Raw genomic sequence first — 26,186 nt, 5'->3', positions numbered from 1 at the left:
GATTCCCTTTTAGATCTCTTGCCTATCAACTGCAATCCCCCAATCTCAGCAGAAACAACGATAGAACCATAAAACATTTACAATAAAGAACAAGGCCATTTGGCCTATCATATCTGGGTTGGCTCTCTGCTGGACCAATCCAAAACTAATCTCATTGCCCTATTCTCTCTCCATATCCCTGTATCTTCTCTGCTTCAAATGTTTATCTACTCTTCTTTTAAAAGTTGCAATGTCTCTGCCTCAACTACCCATTGTGGCAAAGCATGTCATGCTCCAACAACTCTCTGCATGAAGACATTTCTCCTTACCTTTTTCCTCACTCTCTTAGTGACCATTTAAATTTGATGATTCCTTATTACTGACTCCCCCAACAGAGGAAAGAGTCTTTCCCTATACACCTTATCAAAACCCTTCATAATTTTATAAACATCTATTAAGTTTTGTCTTAGCTTTCTCAGCTCTAGTTAAAATATCCCAGTATCTCAATTCTCTCCTCATAACTATAATTTCTTACGCCTGGTATCACCTTGGTGAATCTATACTGCAAGCTCTCTATGATTTTAATGTCCTTTCTATAATGGGGCACCCAAAATTTCAGCCTGTACTCCAACTGTGGTCTAACCATTGCCTTGTACAAATACTAACTGAACAGCTCAAATTTAAACATACATTTTAGAAACAATCTGGCTATAAACACCACCTAAGTCATTCCCGGAGCTTCTTTTATATTAAAAACTTGCACTATGTATGGTGTAAATCAATGACTTTTCCTATCTCTTCATCATCCACTCTAAGAATGGACAGTTAAACTGTGGTCAGGCAAAAGTCGGAGGAGAGAAGATTTGAAATCATTCTTTGATTCAAAGTAAAAATCATACAGGATATTTTCTTCAGGTCCATAAGTGAAACAAAATCTCTGTCCCAGAAATGTTCAAGTGAGCCATAAAAGATTGGGTCAGTGGTACACTCAGTTCAGATCCATGCTCACCCCTAAAACTACCAAAGAAACCTTGAAATTCAAATCTTTCCCTACTGTTGTTCATAACCTAAAGGAGTGCAAATACCTTTATTGGAAAGCAGGGATTCAGATTCTGGCAGGTGTTCCTACAGTCTACTCCTCCTATGAAAGCAGCTTGACTGGTGCTCTGAGGTGTGAATGCAAAATCGTGGTCAACATATTGGCCCCACTCAACTATGAGGTGGGAATATAGATGATCTTCTGTCGCATTTGTCTTATTGGCTATACGTAGAATTTTGTTGGTTACCTCTCGGACCTGTCAGAGAAAGAATCTGTTTAATACAGAGACTGGCACACATAGGCTGCATGTAGGTTTTAACATATATTAACATAAAATGGCTGATATAAGCAGAATGGGAAAGTGGAGTTAGCCTAAGTTAGAAACTCAGACAGGCACTTCACTGCAGACAGGTCACCAAGGCAACAATGGTAAGAGTTTCCTCGGAACAGGTTAGTTGGAACCTTTAGTGGGGTAAGGAGGGAGAACAGGGGTTTGCCTATCATTAAATACAATAGATGATTAAGCCAGAATGAGTAATAGAACAGGTTGGATTATAACATGTGATGTTTATACCTATGATTGTGAAACCATAAGAGATAACATCATTAACAGTGGGCACGAAAGTCTAAGGATAATGAGGGAATTACTGAAGAAAAGTAACTGAATGCTGCTCGATACGAAGGAATATGTCCTTGTAATCATAGGTTAGAGAAGTTCCAATTGCTATTGCTAGCTTTACACCAAAAACAGCAGTGAACACAAAGAAGGGTCAGGTAACATAGTTGGATCATTGTAGGGTGTAAAAAGTGGAAGCATCCTGGTGTAGGTGTGCAGCTTGGAGTTAGGACTCTAGAGATCAACCTCAGAGCACCTAAGCTTTCATCCAGTGGGCTGACCTGATGGAAGTAACGTGGGCGTACCGGACGTTCATGTTTACTATGATTGATATATTAGTATAAGATAAGGCAGAAGCTAAATCTTGTATTTCTTGATAAAATATTAAAGTTGCTGCAACCAGACTCTCGTGCCTATTAATTAATAAGACAAGGTGTTAGTCAGAATCTTAAACTGTACACAAAGGGATTTGCTTTCAGGCACTATTTGCTACATTACATTATAAAGTCAATTCAATATAAGTGAATTGCAAATAAATAAATCTTGTTAAAGTAAATTGAAATTAAAATCCACATTGATTTAAGCTTGGCCTATTCTTATTGTGATAATTTCTCCAAGGCTTGACTGTTTGATTTAAACCATGCACAGACTGAAAAAGTAATATTAAACTATTGAAGAAAAAAACATCCATTCACTGCCCCTAAAAGATGATTATTGTTTTTGCTTAAATGTAGAAGCTATGGTTAAGTACATACATGTCTCATTTGAAAAAACTCAATTTCTGTTTTCCAATTTTCTCATTTTTTCTCCTTTCCCTTGTTGAAGGCTCGTGCTGTCATATGGTTCCACAGGCCTTGCCCCTCCCCCCCGATATTTCAACCAAGTGGTCACTTCTCACGTATGAATCTGATCAGTAAATGTCATCGGGCTCTTTGACTGTGGGCAGGCAATCACTGCTAAATATGATGCTGTCCTCATCCGACACGGACACACACACTTTCCAGTAGGGGCTCTGGATAGTGATCAGGAGGGGGAATCCGAGCTGATTTTCCCCCTCTTCATGCAGGATTACTGAGGCTGACAGCAGTGCCCTTACCCCCATCTTAACTGACATCAGCAAACTTAGTACAGTTCAGAAATCAAATCAGGGGTCTTAACAGTTCTTCATGGCTCAATTCCACACAATGTGGAGTACATACCCATCAAATCATTGGGGTGGGGAGACTAACCGTTTTTATGTATAATCCTGCTAAAGCACAAATCAGACATTTTGGGCTCAATTTTGAAATGGTGGTGAGTTGGCAGCAGGGTGGGGTGGGGTGATGGGTGAAGGCGCACATGGCAAACCAGAACAAACAAAACTTACCATTTCCGACACGATCGCATCGTGATTGATGGTGATTAACATCCTCTCCGGGTTTCGCGCCCGGCAGTCAGCCTGATTAACAGGCTGGCTGCCGTCAGGAGCTCCAACGCAGGGTGGGGGAAGAGAAAGAGAGAAAGCGAAACGTCATCTGGCGCTGGACTGGAAGATCGGGGTGGAGGGGGGGGGGGGGGGGAGAGGGGAAGATCCGGGGGGAGAATGGAAGATCGGGGTGAAGAGGGGGAGATTGGGTGGGGGGGAGAGGGGAAGATCCGGGGGGAGAATGGAAGATCGGGGTGAAGAAGGGGAGATCGGGGGGGGGGGGGGGGGAGAGGGGAAGATCGGTGGTGGGGGGGGGGGAGAGTGGAAGATCTGGGGGGAGAATGGAAAATTGGGATGAAGAGGAGGAGATCGGGGGGGACATCGGAGTGGGTGAAGAGGGGGAAATCGAGGGGGGACATCAGGGGGTGAAGAGGGGGAGATCAGAGAGGGAGATATCAGACATCAGAGCAGGGTGGAAAGGTAGGTTGATTTTGTGTTTTAACTTCATGCAATGGTTTTTTATTTAATTCATTTTGTTTCTTTTTCCCTGATCCGACCCTCATGCTTGGTTTCACCAGGCGTGAATCAGAAGCAGTGGGCGAGCTGCCCAGGTAAGTTAAAAATCGTTCTAAGTGCATAATCTGTCACAAGTAAAGTGCCTTAAGTACCTCAATGAGGTACATTTGGCTCTTTAATTGTCATCCCGCCGGCTTCCGAGTTCCCCACGTACGCACCTGTGTGCGCCCGCGCGCACACAGGTGCGTACGTGGGGAACTCGGAAGTTGGCGGGTTGGAACCACCTTCCGAAACCGAATGGGATTTCCCCGATTTTCAGAGCCCCCTGCCCCCAAAGCACCCTCAATTTCCCGGGAAAATCGAGCCCTTTATCCCAGCAGCTACAATGCAGATATGCTTCAATGACATAGGGCACAGCGACTGCCCACAGCAGAGGACTGGGTTTTGAAGTGGGTAGGATCTATTATTTTATTTTTATGTTATTATTTTACTTGACCACGCAACAAAAAAAAAATGGATTCAAAAATAAAATGATATCCTGTCTGCTTTACAGGATTGAACGCTATATTTCTCAGTTTTGGCTGGCATTCATGCTCTATGAGTCTGTCAGTTCTATTGATGACTCGAATTGAAGGGTACGCTTATCCATGCTGGTTTTATGGAGCCACTTACTGATGGAGCCTGCTGAGGTGTGCTGAGCAGCATGTCAGAGCTGAAATGTTGGGCTGAGGCATTTAGAAAACAGAGTTATCCACCATAGCAGCAGAGATGATGGGCATGATTTTATCAAGGAGCCGGAAATTGAGCGGGTGGGCAGATGTTAGTGTGGGAAACTTGGAAGCAAATTGAGTGCATCCCAATCTGTGATCGCAACTCAATTGAAGGTATTTGTGCTTCCAGTTTCTCACGCGTCAGGCAGTCAGATTGACAGGCTGGCTGTCTTTCAGGAGGGAAAGGAGCCATGAATTGGAGAGGGGGGAAAGTGGGAGAGAGATCGTGGGCCATAAATCATTTTTAAATGATTCCAAAAAAACCCCAGAAAAGTTAAAATAGACCGTATCATTTAGAAATAACAAGACTAAGGTTTAAACAGCAAAATTAAAGAAAAAACATGAGAAAAAAAACTGGGCAGGTCAAGGTGTAATTTTTTTAAAAACTAAGTATTTTAGTAGCTTATAGTTATATTACAGTGATAAAATTATTGCTAATACCTGAGCAGCATTAACACTAATATTAAAGCTTGTTTCACTGTCGCTATAGGTGAGCTGAAATCTGGAAAAAAATGGTTAGCTCAGGAGTCTGAAGTTCCAGGGCTTTTGGCAGTCAAACAGTCCAATAGCTGTTGGGGCTATCCCATTGAATCGATCTTTATTGGAAATACTACAAATGTTAAAAAAGGGTGGCTGGCATTAAAGGTAATTCAGGGATAAATTATAAATTGTGGAATCATTTTCGAGAAGGAAAGGAGAAAGTATAGGTAATGAAAGGATGCTGGGATTGGAGGAATGATTTACGATAAGAGAGACATAATGGGAGAGACAAGCAAAAATAAGTAAAGGGAGACTCAGACAAAAAGTGTGAGGCAGGTTATTGCATGAAATCAAAGAAAGTAGCAGTAAGGAGAAGCAGCAGAGGAGCAAAGAGAAGAGGGGCAAAGGATAAGACACTGGAAGAAATCGGAGGGGTGGGGAGACGTGGGGGGACGTAGACGAGATCAGGTGGGCCTTGGAGAAGATCGGGGGGTGGGGTTCCAGCATTGGGGGGGTCCAGCATCGCAGGGAGGGGGGGGTCCAGCATCGGAGGGGGGATTGTCCACCATCGGGGGGAGAATCCAGCATCAGAGGGAAGGTCCAGATGGTGGGGGCCAACTGATCGCAGGGGTCCTGTGGGCTAGATGAGCTTCTTGGGCCTGGATGAAGCACTCCTGCTCCTCCTGGTCCACAAGCAATGCAAAAAAGGCTCTCACTTCATGGATCTGTCCCTTCCCACCTGCTTTCACCTGATATGAATCAGAAACGATGGGAAACCCGAATAGGTAAGGTAAAACACAAAAAATTAAGCACCTCAACTATCGCTTTTAAGTATCGGCCTGCCGGCTTCAAATGGGGGCGGGACTTCTGGGTTTCAGTTGCGTGCGCGCATCCTGGAGTGCCTGGGTTAGGATGCGCGCACCGGAAGTGGGCGCATTAGAGCTGGGATGTGATCTCGCTCCAAAAACTAACTATTTTTACTCCCCACCCGCCCCCAACCCACCCGTTCTTGGGGGTTAAAATTACCCCCACTTTATAAAGTTGGGAAGTACTTTACATTTGAAAGTACTTTCCCAATAATAAGGTTCCCCTTTAATTTTACAACATCTTTACTTTATCATTTATATTTTGTTTAATTTAACTACAGTACTTAAATTGTGAGTGCTGATGACATAATTGGATAGAATTTACCTGGCGGAGTTACTAAGCCTGATAAGTATGAGGGAACTGTATTTACATATACAACTGTAATGAGATCTCTAAAATACCTTGGGGTTAATACCTATATCAATTTATATACTGAAACTCAGGGTGCCAGATGGCATTTTATAGTATTTTGCATCAGTGCTAACCTGTTGCTCGTTTGTGAGTAGAGGTTCTGAAGGTTTTAACCGCTTTCTCAACCTGCCCTGCCACCTTCAATGTTTTATGCACATATACCCCCAGATCCCTCTGTTCCTCCACCTCTTTTAGAATTGTGCCCTCTAGTTTATATTGCCTCTCCTAATTTTTCCTACCAAAATGCATCACCTCGCATTTTTCTGCGTTAAACTTCATCTGCCACGTGTCCGACCATGCCATTAGCGTGTCTACATCTTCTTGAAGTCTATCGCTATCCTCCTCACTGTTCACTACCCTTCCAAGTTTTGTGTCATCTGCAAATTTTGAAATTGTGCCCTGTACACCCAAGTCCAAGTCATTATTACATATCAAGAAAAGCAGTGGTCCCAGCGCCGACTCCTGGGGAACACCACTGTACACCTCCCTCCAGTCCAAAAAACAACCATTCACCACTAGTCTCTGTTTCCTATCATTTAGCCAATTCTGTATCCATGTGGCTATTGCCCCCTCTATTCCATGGGCCACAATCTTAATAGCAAGCCTACCATGTGGCACTTTATCAAACGCTTTTTGAAAATCCATATACACCACATCAACCGCATTGGCCTCGTCTACCCTCTCTGTTACCTCATCAAAAAAGTCTATCAAATTGGTTAAACACAATTTGCCTTTAACAAATCTGTGCTGGCTTTCCCTAATCAATCCACACTCGTCCAAGTGACTGTTAATTGTTGTGTTAATTAGCGTGTTAGCATCCCCAGCCAAAGTCCAATTCTTTATTTAGACTAATAAGATCTGGGTAATTTTTACAAAATGTTAACTGTCTTCCACAGGGGAGCCAGGCAGAAAGCTTACAAATGCTGATGGTTGTCACGCTATTTATTCACTGGATGCTTACTTGATTCGTGGTTTGATAATTGTACTTTCTCAAGTTAAAAAGAAGCAAAACACACTCTGAACTTGCTGTCAATATTGGCAAAAAACATAAATACTTCCTGTATAATCTTTACAAGTGAAAAGGCGCACACAATATCTGGGGCAGTGATTTTCTCATGACAATAATAATAGAGTACGAAGTCAACCATTTCACTTAGCTTCCTTTAATGTATTTTTCCTTTCTTAATTTTTCTCTGCTGACAAGAGTAATAAGTAATTATCCCTGTGCGCTGTTAGAGCAGTTGAAGAAATTAGCCATGGCAACTGCTGATAACGACAATGGCCTTCTCCAGGAGCTGTACATTAGAGAAGATGAGTTGTAGATGTCAATTCAACTTTGTTTTATGACTAAAAGCCATTAAATCTTAGGTTTCTGCCCTCTTAATGCTAAAAGTTTTGTTAATTAAGCTGGCTTAATAATTCTCAGTCATTTGAACAAATTTCAAATATGAGAAATAGAAATCTGTTGTTCTATTGGTATAAATGAAGTGAAATGCCTGGCATATAGTATGTTCAGAAGTAAAGATCAGTCGAGAAACTAATAAAGCAGAACAATTGGCTACATCAAATTTTCATTTCACTCAAGAAAGGTTCTTTTCTTTCAGTTGTTGAATTATTTCAGATATGACCGACAGAGCTTGTCCCTCTATATCTTGCGTAGTACCCTGGGTTACCATGGTCACTAAGAATAAAAGGTCGTACGTGTCAACATTTTTCAAAGGCTGTCTTTGCTCATTCTCTCAAATGTAACCTTGGCTAAAAGCTTTTTAACTGTTTAACTACTGAATCTTGGATTATCGTTTGCATTGATTATAGTGTTCTGAATTGAATTCTTTTATATCCTTTGAATCTCAATTTTAAAAAACAGCATCAAAGTTCAAATGGCACAGTTTCCCATTAATTTCAAAAGCCTTTCTCTGAAGGTTATACTCCTTGCACTTGCCATCACTTTCAAATGTAGCAGATAACAAGACCTCAGTGCTCACAACTTCCACTCCAAAGTTTGAATTACTTACTTCATCTTTCCACCACTGTTCAATCTTCAGGCCTTTAAAAAACAACCTTGGCATCACCTAATCATTACTTCCTGATTTCTCTTCTAATCTTTTCAACCTTGATATTGTCCTGTGCTACTGAGCTTGGCCCTTCACCTTCGTTTTACAATCAAAAGTAAAATTTTATTCTGTATCCATTTGAAATCAAACAAAAGGTCACAACACTGGATTCTAAGGTCATTGTTATACCAATGGTACTGGTTGATATTGGTACCCAATTAGAGCAATGCAGAGCCAGCAAACCTGAGTTATACTGTTTTTCCATGCTACTCTAACTATGACAAACAGAGCTGTGCATAGTTTGCATTAATGTGAAGCTTTGACCACTTTGTATAATGTAACCAACCTGCACTCTGACCATTACTGACAGAAGTGGATTGGAGGGATAGAAATCACAAGAATAACTATCTTTTAATGAGGGGACTAACATTACATGCTTCTGGTTTGGAAATCAAAATTTCATTGTGCAAATGAACAGTCCAACAGCAATACCCAAGATAGCCTGCCATTAATTTTTCATTAACACTATTTTAAGTGTTCACTATTTAGAAGCCTCTATACAAAAATGACATTATTGAAACACTTCAAATTATTACTAATGAAAATATTACAACATATGTAGAGGCGATCTCCATTTTAGATAATGTTGGGTATGTGCATACTTTGTGCGTTAAGGTGTTACTTTACAATTTTGGCATCATGCCAAGAAATAGGACACTGCTCCTTTAAAAGGAACAAACTTTTATTCCTGTACACTGAGCCAAGTGAACAGCTTGTTGAAAAGTAAAATACTCACAAGGGGTAACTTAAAGCCTCTGTACGAGCGTTCAGGATTCCATCCTTTAGGTTGGCTGAATCCATCCTCATAATCTGGAGGAAGCCATCGTGCGAGAGCAGTGTTTGAGGCCCCCCACCTGGGATTATTTCTAAAAGAGAATGCAGAAAAAAACGGACTAAATCCTGAGAATACTGGTCCTTTTCATTATAATCGAATGAATGCCGGTCCTTTTTATTTTTTAAGAATTCCTAGTTATTCATGAAGGTAGCATTGTTGTTCTCACACCATGCTTCCAGCCACTAAGCTATATTTAAAATGTTTTCACTTAGAATGGAAATACTGCAAAGGGTAGGAGGAAGAAATGGCACTGTGTTCTTAGCCAGTACTAAATTTCCTGGCTCAGACACTTCAGGCAAGTTTAAAGTGTCAGCTCCCCTGTTAATGACTGGAGCTGTTCTGGGCTACAAGTGGTGGGAGAACTTGCCCAATTTTTAAAATAATTATTATACATCTGGCGAGTAATTTGTGCTGTTCCTTTTGCTCTTTTAAACAAAATATGTGACTCCTGATTCATGCCTGCAATATTACAAGTTTGATTGACAGGGTGTATACTGTGATAACAAGCATTCTGACTTAATGGCAAAATTGCCAGATCTAATCCACAATAATTCTTCCCGAACCCCCACCCCTCCCAAAAACATCCCAGCCATTCTCTCTGTTAGTCATCCCCTTTGCTAATAACATTAGGTTTTATATAATCTTAGGAAGGGATTTTCCAGTGTTAATTTACAATTACAATCACATGGTAATTTCCTAGTTATACTCAGGGAGCCCTTACTTCGTCATTCTGTATTGAAAACAGCTGCAATGATTAAAAAAATTGAAGGAAATAAATTACCATTTCGAAAAAAATCAAAACACTTCTTAACTGTTCCACTGACTGAGTACATAACTTGCTATTAGAAAGTTTGCTATATCTCAACCTCTACATTTAGCTCATTGCTTCAAGACTCACTAATCAAGTTGTTGGAGTCACTTGTGGTTCAAATACTGTAAACTGTGAACATACATTCCCTATACTGAACATGCAAGAACCTACTTATGGTCTCCTGTTAACGTGACACTGTCTTTAGTTTGTCACTACCTGTTTTATTTACAAACACATACTATGACATGTCAAAATGCATCATTGTGTTATTTAAGCATGATATCATTTTGATGAAAAAGTTGAATGGAAAAGGTTCATAGTGAAGCTTTGGTCATCCCCAAAGTTAAAAAGAGTTAGATAAAAGACAAGCTAATAATTAGTAGTTAACTAGTTGATTGCAGGGAAACGGATGTACATCATAACTGGATATATTAATGTACTAGTTATGTTACTGGACTAGTAATCCAGAGGCCTGGACCTCACTATGGCAGTTTGAGAGTTTGCATTCAGTTTTAAAAAATCTGGAAATAAAAAACTAGCATCAGTAAAAGTGACCATGAAGCTGTTGGGTTGTTGTAAAAAAACAACTGATTCACAAATGCCCTTCAGCGAAGGAAACCTGCTGTTCTTACCCATTCTGGCCAATGTATGACTCAAGTCCCACATCAATGTGGTTAACTCTTAACTGCCCTTGACTCCTCTGTCATTGCAAACTACCACCCCATCTCCCAGCTCCCTTTCCTCTCCAAAGTCTTTGAACATGTTGTCACCTCTCAAATCTGTGCCCATCTTTCCCACAACTCCATGTTTGAGCCCCTCCAATTAGGTTTCTGTCCCCGCTCCAGCACTGAAACGGCCCTTTTCAAAGTCACAAATGACATCCTATGTGACTGTGACCATGGTAAACTATCCCTCCTCATCCTTCTCAACCTGTCTGCAGCCTTTGACAGGGTTGACCACACCATCCTCCTCCAATGCCTCTCTTCTGTCGTCCAGCTGGGTGGGACTGCCCTCGTCGGGTTCCATTCTTATCTATCCATTCATAGCCAGAGAATTATCTGCAATGGCTTCTCTTTCCATACCCACACCATTAGCTCTGGAGTACTCCAAGGATCTACCCTTGGACCCCTCCTAGTTCTCATCCATTATTGTCCCTCGGCGACATCATGCGAAAACACAATGTCAGGTTCCACACGTATGCTGACAACACCCAGCTCTACCTCACCACCACCTCCCTCGACTCCTCCACTGTCTCTGGTTTGTCACGTTGCTTGTTCGACATCCAATACTGGATGAGCAGAAATTTACTCCAACTAAATATTGGGAAGACTGAAGCCATTATCTTTGGTCACCACTAAAACTCTATTCCCTAGCAACCAACTCCATCCCTTTCCCTGGCCACTGTCTGAGGTTGAACCAGACCGTTCGCAACCTTGGCGTCCTATTTGACCTGAGATGAGCTTCTGACCACATATCTGCTCCATCACCAAGACCGCCAACTTCCACCTCCGCAACATCACCCATCTGCGCCCCTTCCTCAGCTCATCAGCTGCTGAAATCCTCATTCATGCCTTTATTACCTCCATACTTGACTATTCCAATGCTCTCCTGGCTGGCCTTCCATCTTCCACCCACCATAAACTCGTTCCACCAAGTCTCGTTCCACCAAGTCTCGTTCACCCATCACCCCTGCGCTCGCTGACCTACATTGGCTCCCAGTCTGGTAATGCCTCGATTTTAAAATTCTCATCCTTGTTTTCAAATCCCTCCATGGCCTCGCCCCTTCCTATCTCTGTAACCTGCTCCAGCTCTACAACCCTCCGAGATCTCTGCACTCCTCCAACCCTGGCCTCTTGTGCATCCCTGATAGTAATTGCTCCACCACTGGCGGCCTTGCCTTCAGCTGCCTAGGTTCTAAGCTCTGGATTTCCCTCCCTAAACCTTTCTACCTCACTGCCTCTCTCTCCACCTTTGAGACACTCCTTAAAATCTACCTCTTTGACAAAGCTTTTGGTCACCTGTGCTAATATCTTCTTATGTGGCTCAGTGTCAAATTTTGTTCGATAACGTTCCTGTGAAGTGCCTTGGGACATTTTACTATGTTTAGGGTGCTATATAAATGCAAGTTGTTGTTGTTGTTGAAGTGACCTAGCAAGGTACTCATTTGTAGCTACGGATGGGCAATAAATGCCAGCCTTGCCAGTGACTCCCACATCCTGAGAATGCTTAAAAAACATGAAGAGTACCAGTACTGCACTAGGTCTGGACTTTCCAAGAAATACTTGAATTTATATAGCTCAATTCACATTGAAATTTTGAAAGCATTCCATGCAATGATTTACTTACTGGAATGCAGTCATTACTCTCATATTGGCAAATGCTGCAGCAAATCTGCACCACCCGCAAAAAAACCATGAGATAAATGACCAGTCAATTCGGATGATATTGATTGAGTAAAGAATGTTGACCAGGACATTAGGAAAACTTGCTGTCCTTTTTTGAATAATACCATGTCACCTTTAACGTCCCCCAAAACAGGCTGGCAAGATTTTAGTTTAGAACTTCATTCAAAGGATTCAATGGAACCTTCGTTGAGAATGGGCTTAGCAATGCTGCAGTTCTAGAGCAATTTCTGCAGCAATTTCTCCCTATTGTACTGGTGAGAAGGACGTCAGCATCAAAGACTGTCCAGCTGTGTCTAGCCCTTCCCTTCCCCCTTTTATTGCCATCCCATTTGACCATTATCATCCTATAGATATGGGCCCAGAAAATCCACAGCTGTTCCAGTAAACTCTCACCGTAACTTTGGTGGGAGTCAGCTGTAACAGTCGGAAAACTAGGCTGATGTTTTCAGAATGGCTTTGTGAGAGCGAAGCCTCCGCCCACGACTTACAAGACCACAGGTGTGAGGGGTGTGCAACTGGGAGGAGGGACCCTGAACATTGGAGTTCCTATGCCCTTGGCCTTCTTTGGGAACCAGTGTATGGTCAGTGCAGGTATACCTGGTGAGACCAGGTATGCCAGCTGACCAAGGGGCAGAAGTGGGGCTCTCCTGGGGGTCTGGGTCAATATTGCAGCCTGTATACCTGAAGATCTTTGCAAGGGAACCACGCAGACAACTAAAAGTTACTTTGGTGGGGGTGGGGGTATTTATGCTGCACTTTCCTGCAACTTTGATGAGGGGAGGACACCCCAGATGTGCTGCCAGCCCTCTGTGGCCACACAAACTGTGGAAATTCCCACAGTCCCCGAAAGCTTTGGGGACTTCAGCAGCAGATGTACGGGGGAGGAGGGGGGGCTCATCTCAGCAGCAGATGTATGGGGGAGGAGGGGGGGCTCATCTCAGCAGCAGATGTATGGGGGAGGAGGGGGGGCTCATCTCAGCAGCAGATGTATGGGGGAGGAGGGGGGCTCATCTCAGCAGCAGATGTATGGGGGAGGAGGGGGGGCTCATCTCAGCAGCAGATGTATGGGGGAGGAGGGGGGGGCTCATCTCAGCAGCAGATGTACGGGGGAGGAGGGGGGGCTCATCTCAGCAGTTACGCTATGATGCGTTCTCCAATTTCTGGCACCACGATAATCACTTATTTGCCCAAATATATTTATTCTTTCTTTTTGCATTGCTCTGTGAGAGCCTTGATAATCAGACTCAAGACCTTTCCTAGTATAAATTCTATGGCTTTGCTGCCCTTGTTCCAACCACCTTGCTAATATTCGGCCTGAATAGATCTCTCATGGTTCCCCTTGGCCTAGTCCTTGTCAAAATTTTCACGACAAAACCTCTTGACCTTAATTTGATTTTTCAATGTAAGTATTGATTGGCTTAATCTTGCCTCATTGATTATAACAAACAGTTTGTTATTTTTGGAATATTACTACTCTGCTGTATATAGTGTGATGCTGATCTCTTTTTCCTTTGGTTTTTTTTTGCATTATTTGTATTCTTTGTTTATTTTACTCTTTCAATGGACCGTCAGTAGGTAAACCATTAAAAAATTTCCAGCGCTTCTTTAAATCTTTATTGTGTGGAGAAACTTAAAACCTTACAATAGATGGGGACGAAAGAATGAGGATCAATGGGATACTTAATACAACAACAACAACTGGCATTTATAAACCGCCTTTAACATAGTAAAACGTCCCAAGGCACCTTCACAGGAGCGTTATCAAACTATATAAGGAGATATCAGGAGAGGTGACCAAAAGCTTGGTTAAAGAGGTATGTTTGAAGGAGCATCTTAAAGGAGGAGCAAGGTAGAGAGGCGGAGAGGTTTCAGGAGGGAATTGCAGAACTTAGACAGCTGAAGGCATGGCCACCAATGGTGCAGCGATAAAAATCATGGATGTGCAAGAGGCCGGAATTGGCCATAGATGGGCAAACACCGAGTAACCTAAACTGTGAGTCCACAGGGCGAACAGATTATACTGTGTGATACCACTTGATTTACCTTTCCATAAACCATTTATACTGAGTGGTTACAATTGATATATATCACACACACTGTGGTTAGGGTTGTAATTTGAAAGAAGGGAGGTGTCTTCTATTAAACAGAAGTTGGTAGCGTGGATTGGTATCAGGAAAATGTTAGAAGTGAAATTTATGATGAAAAACAGTGAGACAAATTGGAGCCCCATTTATACATTATTAGGCATGTTTCTTTTCCATAGTGATATGCTTTAAAATAGGTTTCCTTGTTAAACTATAATGAGTGGGCCTCGGTCTAAATGCGTGAGGTGTCGTTGGTTTGAATTCTCGTGTGACATTAAGTGAAGTGATTGTGTAGATTTTATACTCTGCACATCAGATCCCATTTCTGTCTGTTGTTGAAGAGAGCAGATGGGAAACCAGCTCCCTCCTCAGAAATGTGTTGAAGCTGATCTTGAAGAGGACACACAGAGTAAGGAAAGGGAAATATAGTGAACAGAGGAAAATAATCAGCATGAAGTTTTACAGTGGTGCAGAGAGGCTTGTGTGGTCTGTAAAATGATGGAAAAGGGTCTACACTTTAGTCAGAGAATCATCAGAAAAAAACATTTTTCAGATCACACTTGTTACGTACAAAGTCCTGTAAACATAATAAAGGCAATCCTGTTTTTAAAGCCATGTGAAATATTTTCTTTCTGCAATTTTCTCCCATCCTCATCTGAAGGCACTGACTCGGGCTGACAGTAAGACTATGGGTGATGGAAGCCCACCTGTACATCTCTCACATTCAAATCCTACTCCCATATAGTGAGTGTCAGCCAACTCATTGACTATGAGGGGATATCACAGGTGAACTTAATCCCTTCCTCACCTTACATTTTCTGGCATGAGGAATGATCGGAAGTGGAATGCAGGCAGATTTTTTCCCCTCTTCCCTAGCCTAGGGATACTGAGGCGAGTTGTAGTGCCTTTACCATTGCCTCAGCTCACACCGGGTTAACTCAGTTTAGTATAGGGATCATACCTAGGCTCTTTCTGTGTGTTCTGCTCAGCAGCATACCAGGTACTGCATTTACTTACAATGCCATTAAGCAGCAAAACTGTGTAGAATTGGAATGTAACAATAAAAATCACAATGGACAACCTGTTACCCTGTTTTAGGATATAGGGGAAAATAGAAGATTACAGGAGCTACAAGAAATGCTTGCCACAGTGTTGCAGAACCTACCTTTGTAAAACCTGGTTATTTGCTATGGAATTGAAGATTAGTGGCGCACCCAATAGGCTTAATGGAGATGACCTTATTTAATCTCTCTCTCTCCCTTCTCTTGGGTTTCCATTCTGGTGTGAGGTGAGGGAGCTAGCCAAGTCTTTACAGCTTGTTAGTCCATCAGGCGTGTAGCACAAAATATAAATCAAATCTGTTTGGAATCCTTCTTGAAGTACCCACGGTGCCTCCTGGATAGATGACCAACAAGTAAGATTAATGATATCTGTGGAAATATTTATGGGTTTGACCTTCCTACTCTTCTGACAGAATGGTACACCGTGGATACATGAAGCTAGGTTGAAAAAAAATGTTTGCAGAAAAGTGAGGGAGAAAAAAGGAAGGTAGGCTAAAACTGATAGCATAAATTTGGTTGAATTTACTGGGGTCAGTGGATAAGCAGCAGAGTAGGTTGACATCCGTATTTATCTATCATTTATCACTTTGTTGTGATCTACTTTTCTCAGCGACCTTATCTTCACCCCTCCTCTCCTGAAGATGCTGACTCCTTGCTGGAGTACAATTCCACAGGCATTGATCAGCCTCTAGCACCTCACCCAAGTGACCATTATTCATGTGCGAGCTTCGACAGAGTGTGTTAGCAGACTATTGAACTGCTGGGAGCATGTGCACTTACAGCAAGGCCACTGAATAAAATCAGGAGCAGAAACTCAGGCTGATTTTTTTTCTCTCCTCCCAAGCCCAAAGCTGTACCACTCTTTCTTCTGTCCTGATGTGGAGATGCTGGTGATGGACTGGGGTGTACAAGTGTAAGGAGTCTTACAACACCAGGTTATAGTCCAACAGCTTTATCTAAAATCACAAGCTTTCGGAGGCTTCCTCTTTCGTCACCTGACGAAGGAGGAAGCCTCCGAAAGCTTGTGATTTTAAATAAAGCTGTTGGACTATAACCTGGTGTTGTAAGACTCCTTACAATTCTTCTGTCCTGACTGAGGTCAGTGAACGAGGTACTGATAATGATTGAACCCGGTCTTTTATGATTGTCTTACTCATTGGATAACTGGATAATTTGCCATAGGCAGATGGCATTTGTTACATTTTTACCAATTCAGCAATAGTAAGTGGGTGAGTGAACATGGAGAGGATGCATTTCCAAAACATAGTGTAAACACCATCCAGTTTACCAATAGCTCAGCTCAGCCAACTATATGATTTTTCAATGCGCACCCAGAAGAATAGTAATAACTTGCTGAATTGTTGTTAGTTACCACCCATTATTAGTTTCCTTGTTGTAGAACTGAAGCAGTGAAAAGGATCTAAAATTGTGTCCATGCACCTCTTCGTAACTTTTTCAAATATCATGCTCTGTGCAACTCTGTGGATTTTGTGGCTCTGTGGATTTTTAGCAATCAAAAGGCAATTTGATGTATTTAAAAAGAAAGACTTCAATTTATACAGCACCTTTCATGACCGCAGGACATCCTAAAGCACTTTACAGCCAATGAAGTACTTTTGAAGCATAGTCAATGTCGTAAATTGCAGCTCTGTGGATTTTTAGCAATCAGAAGGAAAAGTAATGTATTTAAGAAGAGAGATTCGCATTTATATAGCACCCTTCATGACCCCAGGACATCCCAAAGCACTTTACAGCCAATTAAGTACTTTTGAAGCATAGTCAATGTTGTAATGTAGGAAATGGGGCAGCCAATTTGTGCACAGCAAGGTCCCACACACAGAAATTATATAAATGACCAGATAATCTGTTTTGGTGATGTTGGTTGAGGGATAAATATTGGCCAGGACACCGGGGAGAACTCCCCTACTCTTCTTTAAAATAGTGCCAGGGGATCTTTTATATCCACCCTGAGAGAGCAGACATGGCCTTGGTTTAATATTTCATCCGAAATACGGCACCTCCGACGGGGCAGCACTTCCTTGCACTGCACTGGAGTGTCAGCCTAGATTTTGTGCTTAAGTCTCTGGAGTGGGACTTGAACCAACTACCGACTGACTCAAAGGCGAGAATGCTACCACTGAGCAACGGCTGACACCCTAAAAACATTGAACCTGACTTTTGTTCTGGATGCCTGTTTTTTTCCCTGCGGGTGACTTTTCTCAACCCTAACATTAATACACCTTTATCGACAGGACCAGAGAAGAGTGAGGATGGAAAACCATAGCCAATTTTTGGTGGTCCTTTGATATTACTTTTTGGTCATTCAGTTTCAGCACTTTCTATCATTGTGAAGCAATATTCACCAAGCTTTGGATTGTTTAGCCACTACAGGCAAAAATAACTGGGTTAACATTATCCTGCTCAGTACAAAAGACGATTACAAGGATCAGACATCTGGTGCATGAGCTATTTGGAAAAGTTCCTTTAAGAAATTGATCATCATCCACAGCCAATTAGCTTTATATCTGATCTATAATTCTGAGCTACTATTTGAGTAAATGAAGAACTTTCCAGAAACCTGTTGTTGCAGGCTCCATTAATCGATCTGTATTTTTGGGCCAAACAGCTGTTGGAGCAAGTTGGAGGCATTTTATGAGGTAAACATCCTGATGCAGTTGCAAGGGTCTTCAACACATCTGGTGAGAGGAGATCTAAAACAAAGTGAAAAGAACAATATTCTGTTGTAAATGATACAAGAGAATATGAAATCAGCAGGGTTTCATATAAGACTTTAAGGGCATATTTCCTCCAGACTGATAGAATATATATTTTTAATTTCCATTGGGCCATATTTTCCAGAGGCCTCATATTAGTATATTGTCTGGTGAAGCATCTTTTAACAGATAAACTGAGAGGTTCACAACCAGATGATCAGTAGAACAATCACAGCATTGCATATGCTTGTCCTTAGGTTTCCAATACCCAACATGCTGACCTTTGAGCAGACTTTCGAGAACAGGACCCTCCAGGAATTTAGCCTGCCGGGAAATTCACAGGCTTCGAATTTCGATGGCGCTGTGTCTATTTTTCAGGCACTATAAAGGCACTTAAGCCACAAATATGAGAAGTGCATGCTCATTATGAGCCGGAAATACGCTGCCTGTGATATTGGTATAGGCAAAAAAATAGGCGTCCAGAGCCCAGGCATTAGGTCTTTTACATATACAAATAAGGGGCCTAATATCTGTTTGAGGCCTCCTCTGTCATCAATTGGGTTGCCATTAGGCAGCCAGCGCTGTTGCCGGCTGCATTCAGGAAAATCAGGTTTACATGCAGTCCTTAAAGAGATCGCTGGAGGCTGCCACCAAAAATGTAAATTTGAAAAAAATACTTACTTGAATGTGGAGCCAGAACGAGCAGGTCCGCTGCCAGTCACCGCTCGCCCCCTCGACACCCCCCTGATGGCTGCCGGCACCCACCCCGATCCTGGCCACCGCTACCCTCCCTCCTGCTCACCCCTCTCCTGGTTGCCCCTTTCTCCCGATTGCCCCTCTAGGGTTGTACCTGAGGGCCACTGCTGGCGACACAGCAACCTGGTCTTTGTGGCCTCTTCTCCAGAAAGCTGTCTGGGGGCGCTCATTTGGTTCTGCAGTTCGCTGGTTCAATGATAATGAGGCCTTGGCCCAATATTAGGTGCACCTCGGGCCTACCCATTCAGGCACAGGGACCATTCCCTTCACCCGCTATGCGCCTGTTTTTGCAAATGAATTTTTACGTCCAAATGTGCTCACAACAAACTTAACACAATAAAATAAATCTTTCTGGAATGCTGTTGACTGCAGAAGTAGCATATTAATTCTAACTGTAGCCAGAAGCTATAATATATATGTATGAAACAGTGATCTCATCTCTCGTTCACTTCAAATAGTACAAAAACTATATCATCAACAGTCAATGCCAATTAACAATTACTAATTGCTCTACTCTTTTATTGTGTACCATTCCTTCAAGCTCTCAATGTGAATACATGTTTAAACACATTTGATGAATTAGTTTATTTCTGGTGTCAGCAGCAACATACTCAACTGAACACTGATAAACACTGACCATCACATTGAGCAACCTCTCAGCTGTGCCCTTGATCTAATAAATATGTCAGTCTTTCATGCTGGAATGAGGACAAAGAACTAATTAAAGCTGATGCAGTTTTATTCAAGCCTTACACACTGTGCTCATTACAGCCAAATTATGCACCAGGTAGTACCGTTTAAGAGTTTGTGCAGCAAATCTGCTTGGCTCCTAAGAATTCTCAGAATGCAGATTGTTTAATTCATTAATGCTTGCCATCTTGGGCAAACAGATTTATTGATAGCAATAATCTATCTACTAATTGGGCTTAGACACTGTCAAGGAAACTGCAGATTCATATAAAGTAAAAGATTAGTGATACTGCATTCAGATCTTCGTGTAATGCTTTGTAATAAAACCTCTTGATGTTTCCCATCAGTAAACTACCTACACTATGGTTACACCATCAGAATTATTATTACTGATAATGGAGATCTGATGAGATTCAGCAACAGCCTAACTTAAGTGATAAATCATTTGGTCACTCTCAAGTAATTAACCGTAGAGATACTGTCGGGAATTGTATTTTCAAATAACACCACAGTGTAAATAATTATTCCATGGGAGAATCCATGCGGGGATGGAAGGAACATTTAAAATAGGTAGTGCATTCCTTAAATACTCCAATAGTTTATTTAATATAATTTGTAAAAGTTTTGCAATGATTTATTAAATAAGATGGCACAGTAGGTACGGCACATTATCCTTTTCACCTCCGAGAGCAGGGTTTGAATCCTGTGCAGACTGATGGGGCGAAAGTTACTTCCTTCTGCTGACAGTGGTGCTTTGCCAAGTGTCAGCCCATCTCCAGGCTAGTTAACATTAAACTAAGGTTATGTTACTGGATTAGTAATCCATAGGCTGGACCAATAATCCAGAAAATGTGAGTTTGAATCTCACCAGGGCAGTTTGAGGATTTTGAATTCAGTTTGAATAATCTGGAAATACAAAGCTGATACCAGTAAAAGTGACCATGAAGCTGTCAACGGTAGTAAAAACCCAACTGGTTCACTAATGTCCTTTAGGGGAGGAAACCTGCCGTCCATACACTGCCTGGAATACATGTGACTCTATTGGTTGACTCTTAACTGTTCTCTGAAGTGGCCTAGCAAGCCACTCAATTGTATCACCATCTTTTCAGGGCAACTAAGGATGGGCAATAAATGACGGCCTTGGCAGCAACGCCCACATCCCGAGAATGAATTTTTAAAAACTGACAATCTCACTCAAGGATGGCTGAGGTGGAAAATAGAAATGATACTAATGGGGAGGCAGCGGAGAGGCCGAAATCGGCCAAAGAACTAGGAAAGGCCGGGGATGTGGAAGCCCTGCCGATCTTAATGGCTGCACCTCATTAACATATCGTAGCACTACCTCCCGCCCGGCAGCCGGCCAAATGGACAGCCTGGCCGGCATGCAGGAGAGGACACGAGTGTCAGTAGGCCGCAGCCAGGGACCATTGGGGGTGGTCTCTGGCACTGGGAAGGGAGCTCCGCAATCGGCAATCGGGAGGGCTCGGGTGAGGCCAGCGATCGAAAGGGCTCGGGGGAGGTCGGCAATCGGGAGGGCTGGGGGTGGAGGCTGGAGAGCGGGATTGGGGGAGGCCGAAATCTGAGGGGCATGAGGGGGAGTACTCCTGCTCCTCCTGGTCCACAAGGAATGCTAAAGGAACCACTTACCTTGGGGAACTGGCAGTTCCCGCCTTGGATCAGCTGCGGGGAATCCCACAAGTCAGACCATCCCAATGTACTATTAGATTTAAGTTGAGGTGCCGATGATGTCATCAGGCATGTTAATTAGGCCCCGCCTGCCTTTTGTGGGAGCCTCGTCCATGGCCTGATTCCTGAATTTAAAAAGTTAAAAGGACGGGAATGAGGTCGGGTTAGGGTCGAGTTATTCGATCCTGAAATCTTAATCCCCCCAACCCTCTCCTGCCGGTCGGGGGAGGGGGTTAAAATCAAAGCCATTCACACTGTTACTCTTCTGATGTTGAATAATTGGGGAATAGTAGAGGGAGCTTTACTCTACATATGTCCATGTTCTACCTGACCTGGGAGTAGTAGATAGTGACACTGGGTGACAAAATGGATAATGATTCACTTTGCCCTGAGTCCATGTTCAGACACAGGGGTCTGAGGTTTGAGACTCAAGTTCCCGTCCCTGCAAACATTCCTCATGATTGCTGGGGATGGACGTGACAGGATGGACATGAGCTCCTTACCAGTGGCATTCATTGATCTCCTGTATTTCTGGTGCACTTTCTTTTGGATCAGGTACAAAGACATTTCCATGACCTCAGCAGCTCTTGAAATCTTTTTGCTCTCAGGCTCTGGCCGCTTGAAAAATGACAGCAACTCAACGGAACAAGACAGTTTACTGACATCAATATTCCTGATAATAAAGATAAAGAAAAAGGAATTCCAGGTTAGCCTGTGACTGAAATGTAGATGCACTGGTTCAAATAGTAAATATCATCCAGACTTGGTTGTGTTTTATGAAAGGTGCTCAAAATAAAGGAAAGTATGCAGATGATACAAAGGTGGGAGGGAAAGTAGAGAGTGAGGAGGACATAAAAAACCTACAAGGGGATATAGACAGGCTGGGTGAGTGGGCGGAGATTTGGCAGATGCAATACAATATTGGGAAATGTGAGGTTATGCACTTTGGCAGGAAAAATCAGAGAGCAAGTTATTATCTCAATGGCGAGAAACTGGAAAGTACTGCAGTACAAAGGGATCTGGGGGTCCTAGTGCAAGAAAATCAAAAGGTTAGTATGCAGGTGCAGCAGGTGATCAAGAAGGCCAATGGAATGTTGGCTTTTATTGCTAAGGGGATAGAATATAAAAACAGGGAGGTATTGCTGCAGTTATATAAGGTATTAGTGAGACCGCACCTGGAATACTGCATACAGTTTTGGTGCCCATACTTAAGAAAAGACATACTTGCTCTCGAGGCAGTACAAAGAAGGTTCACTCGGTTAATCCCGGGGATGAGGGGGCGGACATATGAGGAGAGGTTGAGTAGATTGGGATTCTACTCATTGGAGTTCAGAAGAATGAGAGGCGATCTTATTGAAACATATTAATGATTTGGATGAGAATTTAGGAGGCATGGTTAGTAAGTTTGCAGATGACACCAAGATTGGTGGCATTGTGGACAGTGAAGAAGGTTATCTAGGATTGTAACGGGATCTTGATAAATTGGGCCAGTGGGCCGATGAATGGCAGATGGAGTTTAATTTAGATAAATGTGAGGTGATGCATTTTGGTAGATCGAATCGGGCCAGGACCTACTCCGTTAATGGTAGGGCGTTGGGGAGAGTTATAGAACAAAAAGATCTAGGAGTACAGGTTCATAGCTCCTTGAAAGTGGAGTCACAGGTGGATAGGGTGGTGAAGAAGGCATTCGGCATGCTTGGTTTCATTGGTCAGAACATTGAATGCAGGAGTTGGGATGTCTTGTTGAAGTTGTACAGGGCATTGGTGAGGCCACACTTGGAGTACTGTGTACAGTTCTGGTCACCCTATTATAGAAAGGATATTATTAAACTAGAAAGAGTGCAGAAAAGATTTACTAGGATGCTACCGGGACTTGATGGTTTGACTTATAGGGAGAGGTTAGACAGACTGGGACTTTTTTCCCTGGAGAGTAGGAGGTTTCGGGGTGATCTTATAGAAGTCTATAAAATAATGAGGGGCATAGATAAGGTAGATAGTCAAAATCTTTTCCCAAAGGTAGGGGAGTCTATAACGAGGGGGCATAGATTTAAGGTGAGAGGGGAGAGATACAAAAGGGTCCAGAGGGGCAATTTTTTCACTCAAAGGGTGGTGAGTGTCTGGAATGAGCTGCCAGATGCATTAGTAGAGGCGGGTACAATTTTGTCTTTTAAAAAGCATTTGGACAGTTACATGGGTAAGATGGGTATAGAGGGATATGGGCCAAGTGCAGGAAATTGGGACTAGCTTAGTGGTATAAAGTGGGCGACACGGACATGTTGGGCCGAAGGGCCTGTTTCCATGTTGTAACTTCTATGATTCTATGATTCTATGATAAGATTGTGAAGGGGCTTGATCGGGTGGATGCGGTAAGGATGTTCCCAAGGATGGGTGAAACTAGAACGAGGGGGCATAATCTTAGAATAAGGGGCTGCTCTTTCAAAACTGAGATGAGGAGAAACTTCTTCACTCAGAGGGTGGTAGGTCTGTGGAATTTGCTGCCCCAGGAAGCTGTGGAAGCTACATCATTAAATAAATTTAAAACAGAAATAGACAGTTTCCGAGAAGTAAAGGGAATTAGGGGTTACGGGGAGCGGGCAGGAAATTGGACATGATTTTAGATTTGAGGTTAGGACCAGATCAGCCATGATCTTATTGAATGGCGGAGCAGGCTCGAGGGGCCGATTGGCCTACTCCTGCTCCTATTTCTTATGTTCTTATGTTCTTATGTACAGGGAGAGCTTAATCACTACATTCTAATTTTTCAACCCATTAATCTGATTGTTATTTAAATGTGTTATGTATAAGGCAGATTATGAAACACAGGATGAATTACAGATTTAGAGGATCCTGTTTACGCTAGACAATTGGAGCTGAACTTTTAGGTCTTTTCTTTTGGATGCATTTTTGATGGTGAAGCCAAATATTGTTCTTTAGGATTCTGTCAATCTAAACAATCTCTGATTAGTTGATGTAATTAAGAAATCTTTAATTTGGATTAGAATTCAACTTCAGATCATCCAAATTGTATCTGTAACTAAATTTCAAGTACTCATTCTCATAAAGAATCGCTATAAGGAATCTTTCATCTTGTCTCCATTGGTGGGAGGGTGTAATTACAATGTGACAAGTTTACCTGGCAGTTTCCATTATAAATGTGAACTATAATGGATACACAAAAGTAAGGACAGAATGGCTTAAATTCCCAAGCGCCCCAATTGGTGCCATTCTGGCAGTGCGCAGCGATGGTGCACCTGAATGGAGAGGCTCGAGGACTGAGGTAAATTCATCCTTGGGCGTCCTCAGAATAAATCAGGTGAGCTACGAGTGCCAATGAGGTGCCCCTGTTCACCTGTCATGGCCTTACAAATTTTGGCTCCCGCCTGAGTCCTGGGGGGAGGAGGCAATTGGGAAGGGGCGAGGGCGGGTCGGTAGCAGCTTGTAGTTGTAGTTGTAGTTGTAGCTCACAGTTGTATTGTGGAACCAAGAGGAACATTCCTGGTCCTTCTGACTCTGCAAAATACTAACAATGTCCCAAACTTTTGGGCCATTTTTGAGCGGCCTCCAGCAGTCTCTTTAAGGACCGCTGGTTAGGTTACTCAAGACCTGAAAATGCCATTCGGAGTCTGCACATCACAAGACCAATGAGGACAATTAAATCTAGGAGTCCGCTTTTCACCAACCCCTTGCCAAAATTATGGCAGGCGATCAGGACAGCCTCTGTGGAAATTCAGGGAACCTGTGGGCAAGGCCACAAGGCATCTACTAGTCTAACTTAATTTTTTAGAGAACTGTTTATTTGTAATAGGTTTTTCGGTCTTAGTGTTGCTCTTACCTTTTCATTGTGTGATACACAGCACTGTCCACCATGTTTAATCCTTCTTGAACCACACTGGATAAAAAGGGGTCGCCAAGCTTTTCTAAATATTCTACGTAGTACAAGAAAAATGATGATTTGCACAGTAGCATCTTCTGATATACCATTAAGCAATGTGGTGACTATATTTATGATTTATTGATTTATTATACCAATAGCTCTGTTTATTGAAGTTTCACTCACTTCAACAACTTTTCAGCTTTGCAGATATTTAAGGGTTAGCATGATTGTAACTGAGTTGATGCTCATTTCATTATTTACATTTTCTCATTCATTCTCACTACATCATTTCTTGGTTCAGCTCCAACCTCAGGAATGCAACCTCAGCAATTCCACCAATGTGACATTTTTCTATTTTCCACAGTAACCATCCTGCAGCCTTTCTGAGTGAGGGTGGTTTTTGTAAAGTGGGCCATGTCTACTGGAACCGAATTGAGATTGTTTTGTGTGGTATTTCTTTATGTTTGCCTGTGAGTTTTTGTGCTGATCAAAGTGTTGATGAGGGATTTTACACTCAGCTTTATGATCCAATATTCCCTCAGTCACCAGCATGAGCCACCTGGCCAGTCTGAATGAGAATATCAATGTTGATGCAGTTTTATACTCTTGAGAGTGTATCAAAAATAGGATTGCACTGGTATCCTAGGAGTGGAGTAAGGATACAGTATAATTTCTTATTTAAAACTTCATTTTCAAGCTGTGGGCACCACTGCCAAGGCTGGTATTAATTCTCCTCCCTAGTTGCTCTGAGAAGGAGGTGGTGGAAATTATTTTTGAGCTGTTGCAATAGTATTAGATGTAACTGAGTGGCTTGCTAGGCCTCTTCAGAGGACAATTAAGAGTCAACCACGTTGGTGTAGGACTGGAGCCACATACAGGCCAAACCAGGTAAGGATGGCAGGTTTCCTGTTAATAAACTATTTGGGTTTTTACGACAATCTGTCAGCTTCATGGTCACTTTTACTGAGACCAGCTTTTTATTTCCAGATTTTTAAAAATTGAATTCAAATTCTCGATTGCATGGTGGGATTTGAACGCATAGTCCCTGTATTATTAATCCAGGCCTCTAGATT

General features: G+C 42.4%; 1 protein-coding gene across 1 annotated transcript in view; it reads right to left on the bottom strand.

Moving 5' to 3' along the window:
• The window catches only part of tpo (thyroid peroxidase), a 96,894-nt gene extending 71,689 nt beyond the window's left edge, over window positions 1–25,205 (bottom strand). Inside the window, exons 1-5 of the mRNA XM_067985258.1 lie at window positions 25,072–25,205; window positions 21,743–21,912; window positions 17,972–18,104; window positions 8,934–9,063; window positions 1,065–1,274 (exon numbers count right to left, since the gene is read on the bottom strand). Of these exons, the coding sequence (XP_067841359.1) occupies window positions 1,065–1,274; window positions 8,934–9,063; window positions 17,972–18,104; window positions 21,743–21,912; window positions 25,072–25,205 (777 nt within the window). The remainder of the gene's footprint in view (window positions 1–1,064; window positions 1,275–8,933; window positions 9,064–17,971; window positions 18,105–21,742; window positions 21,913–25,071) is intronic.
• Between the last annotated feature and the right edge of the window lie 981 nt (window positions 25,206–26,186).

Source organism: Heptranchias perlo, chromosome 5 (assembly GCF_035084215.1).
Source record: "Heptranchias perlo isolate sHepPer1 chromosome 5, sHepPer1.hap1, whole genome shotgun sequence".
Classification (NCBI taxonomy): Eukaryota; Metazoa; Chordata; class Chondrichthyes; order Hexanchiformes; family Hexanchidae; genus Heptranchias; species Heptranchias perlo.
Note: the sequence above shows the minus strand (reverse complement) of the source record. Positions and strands in the feature narration are given on the sequence as shown.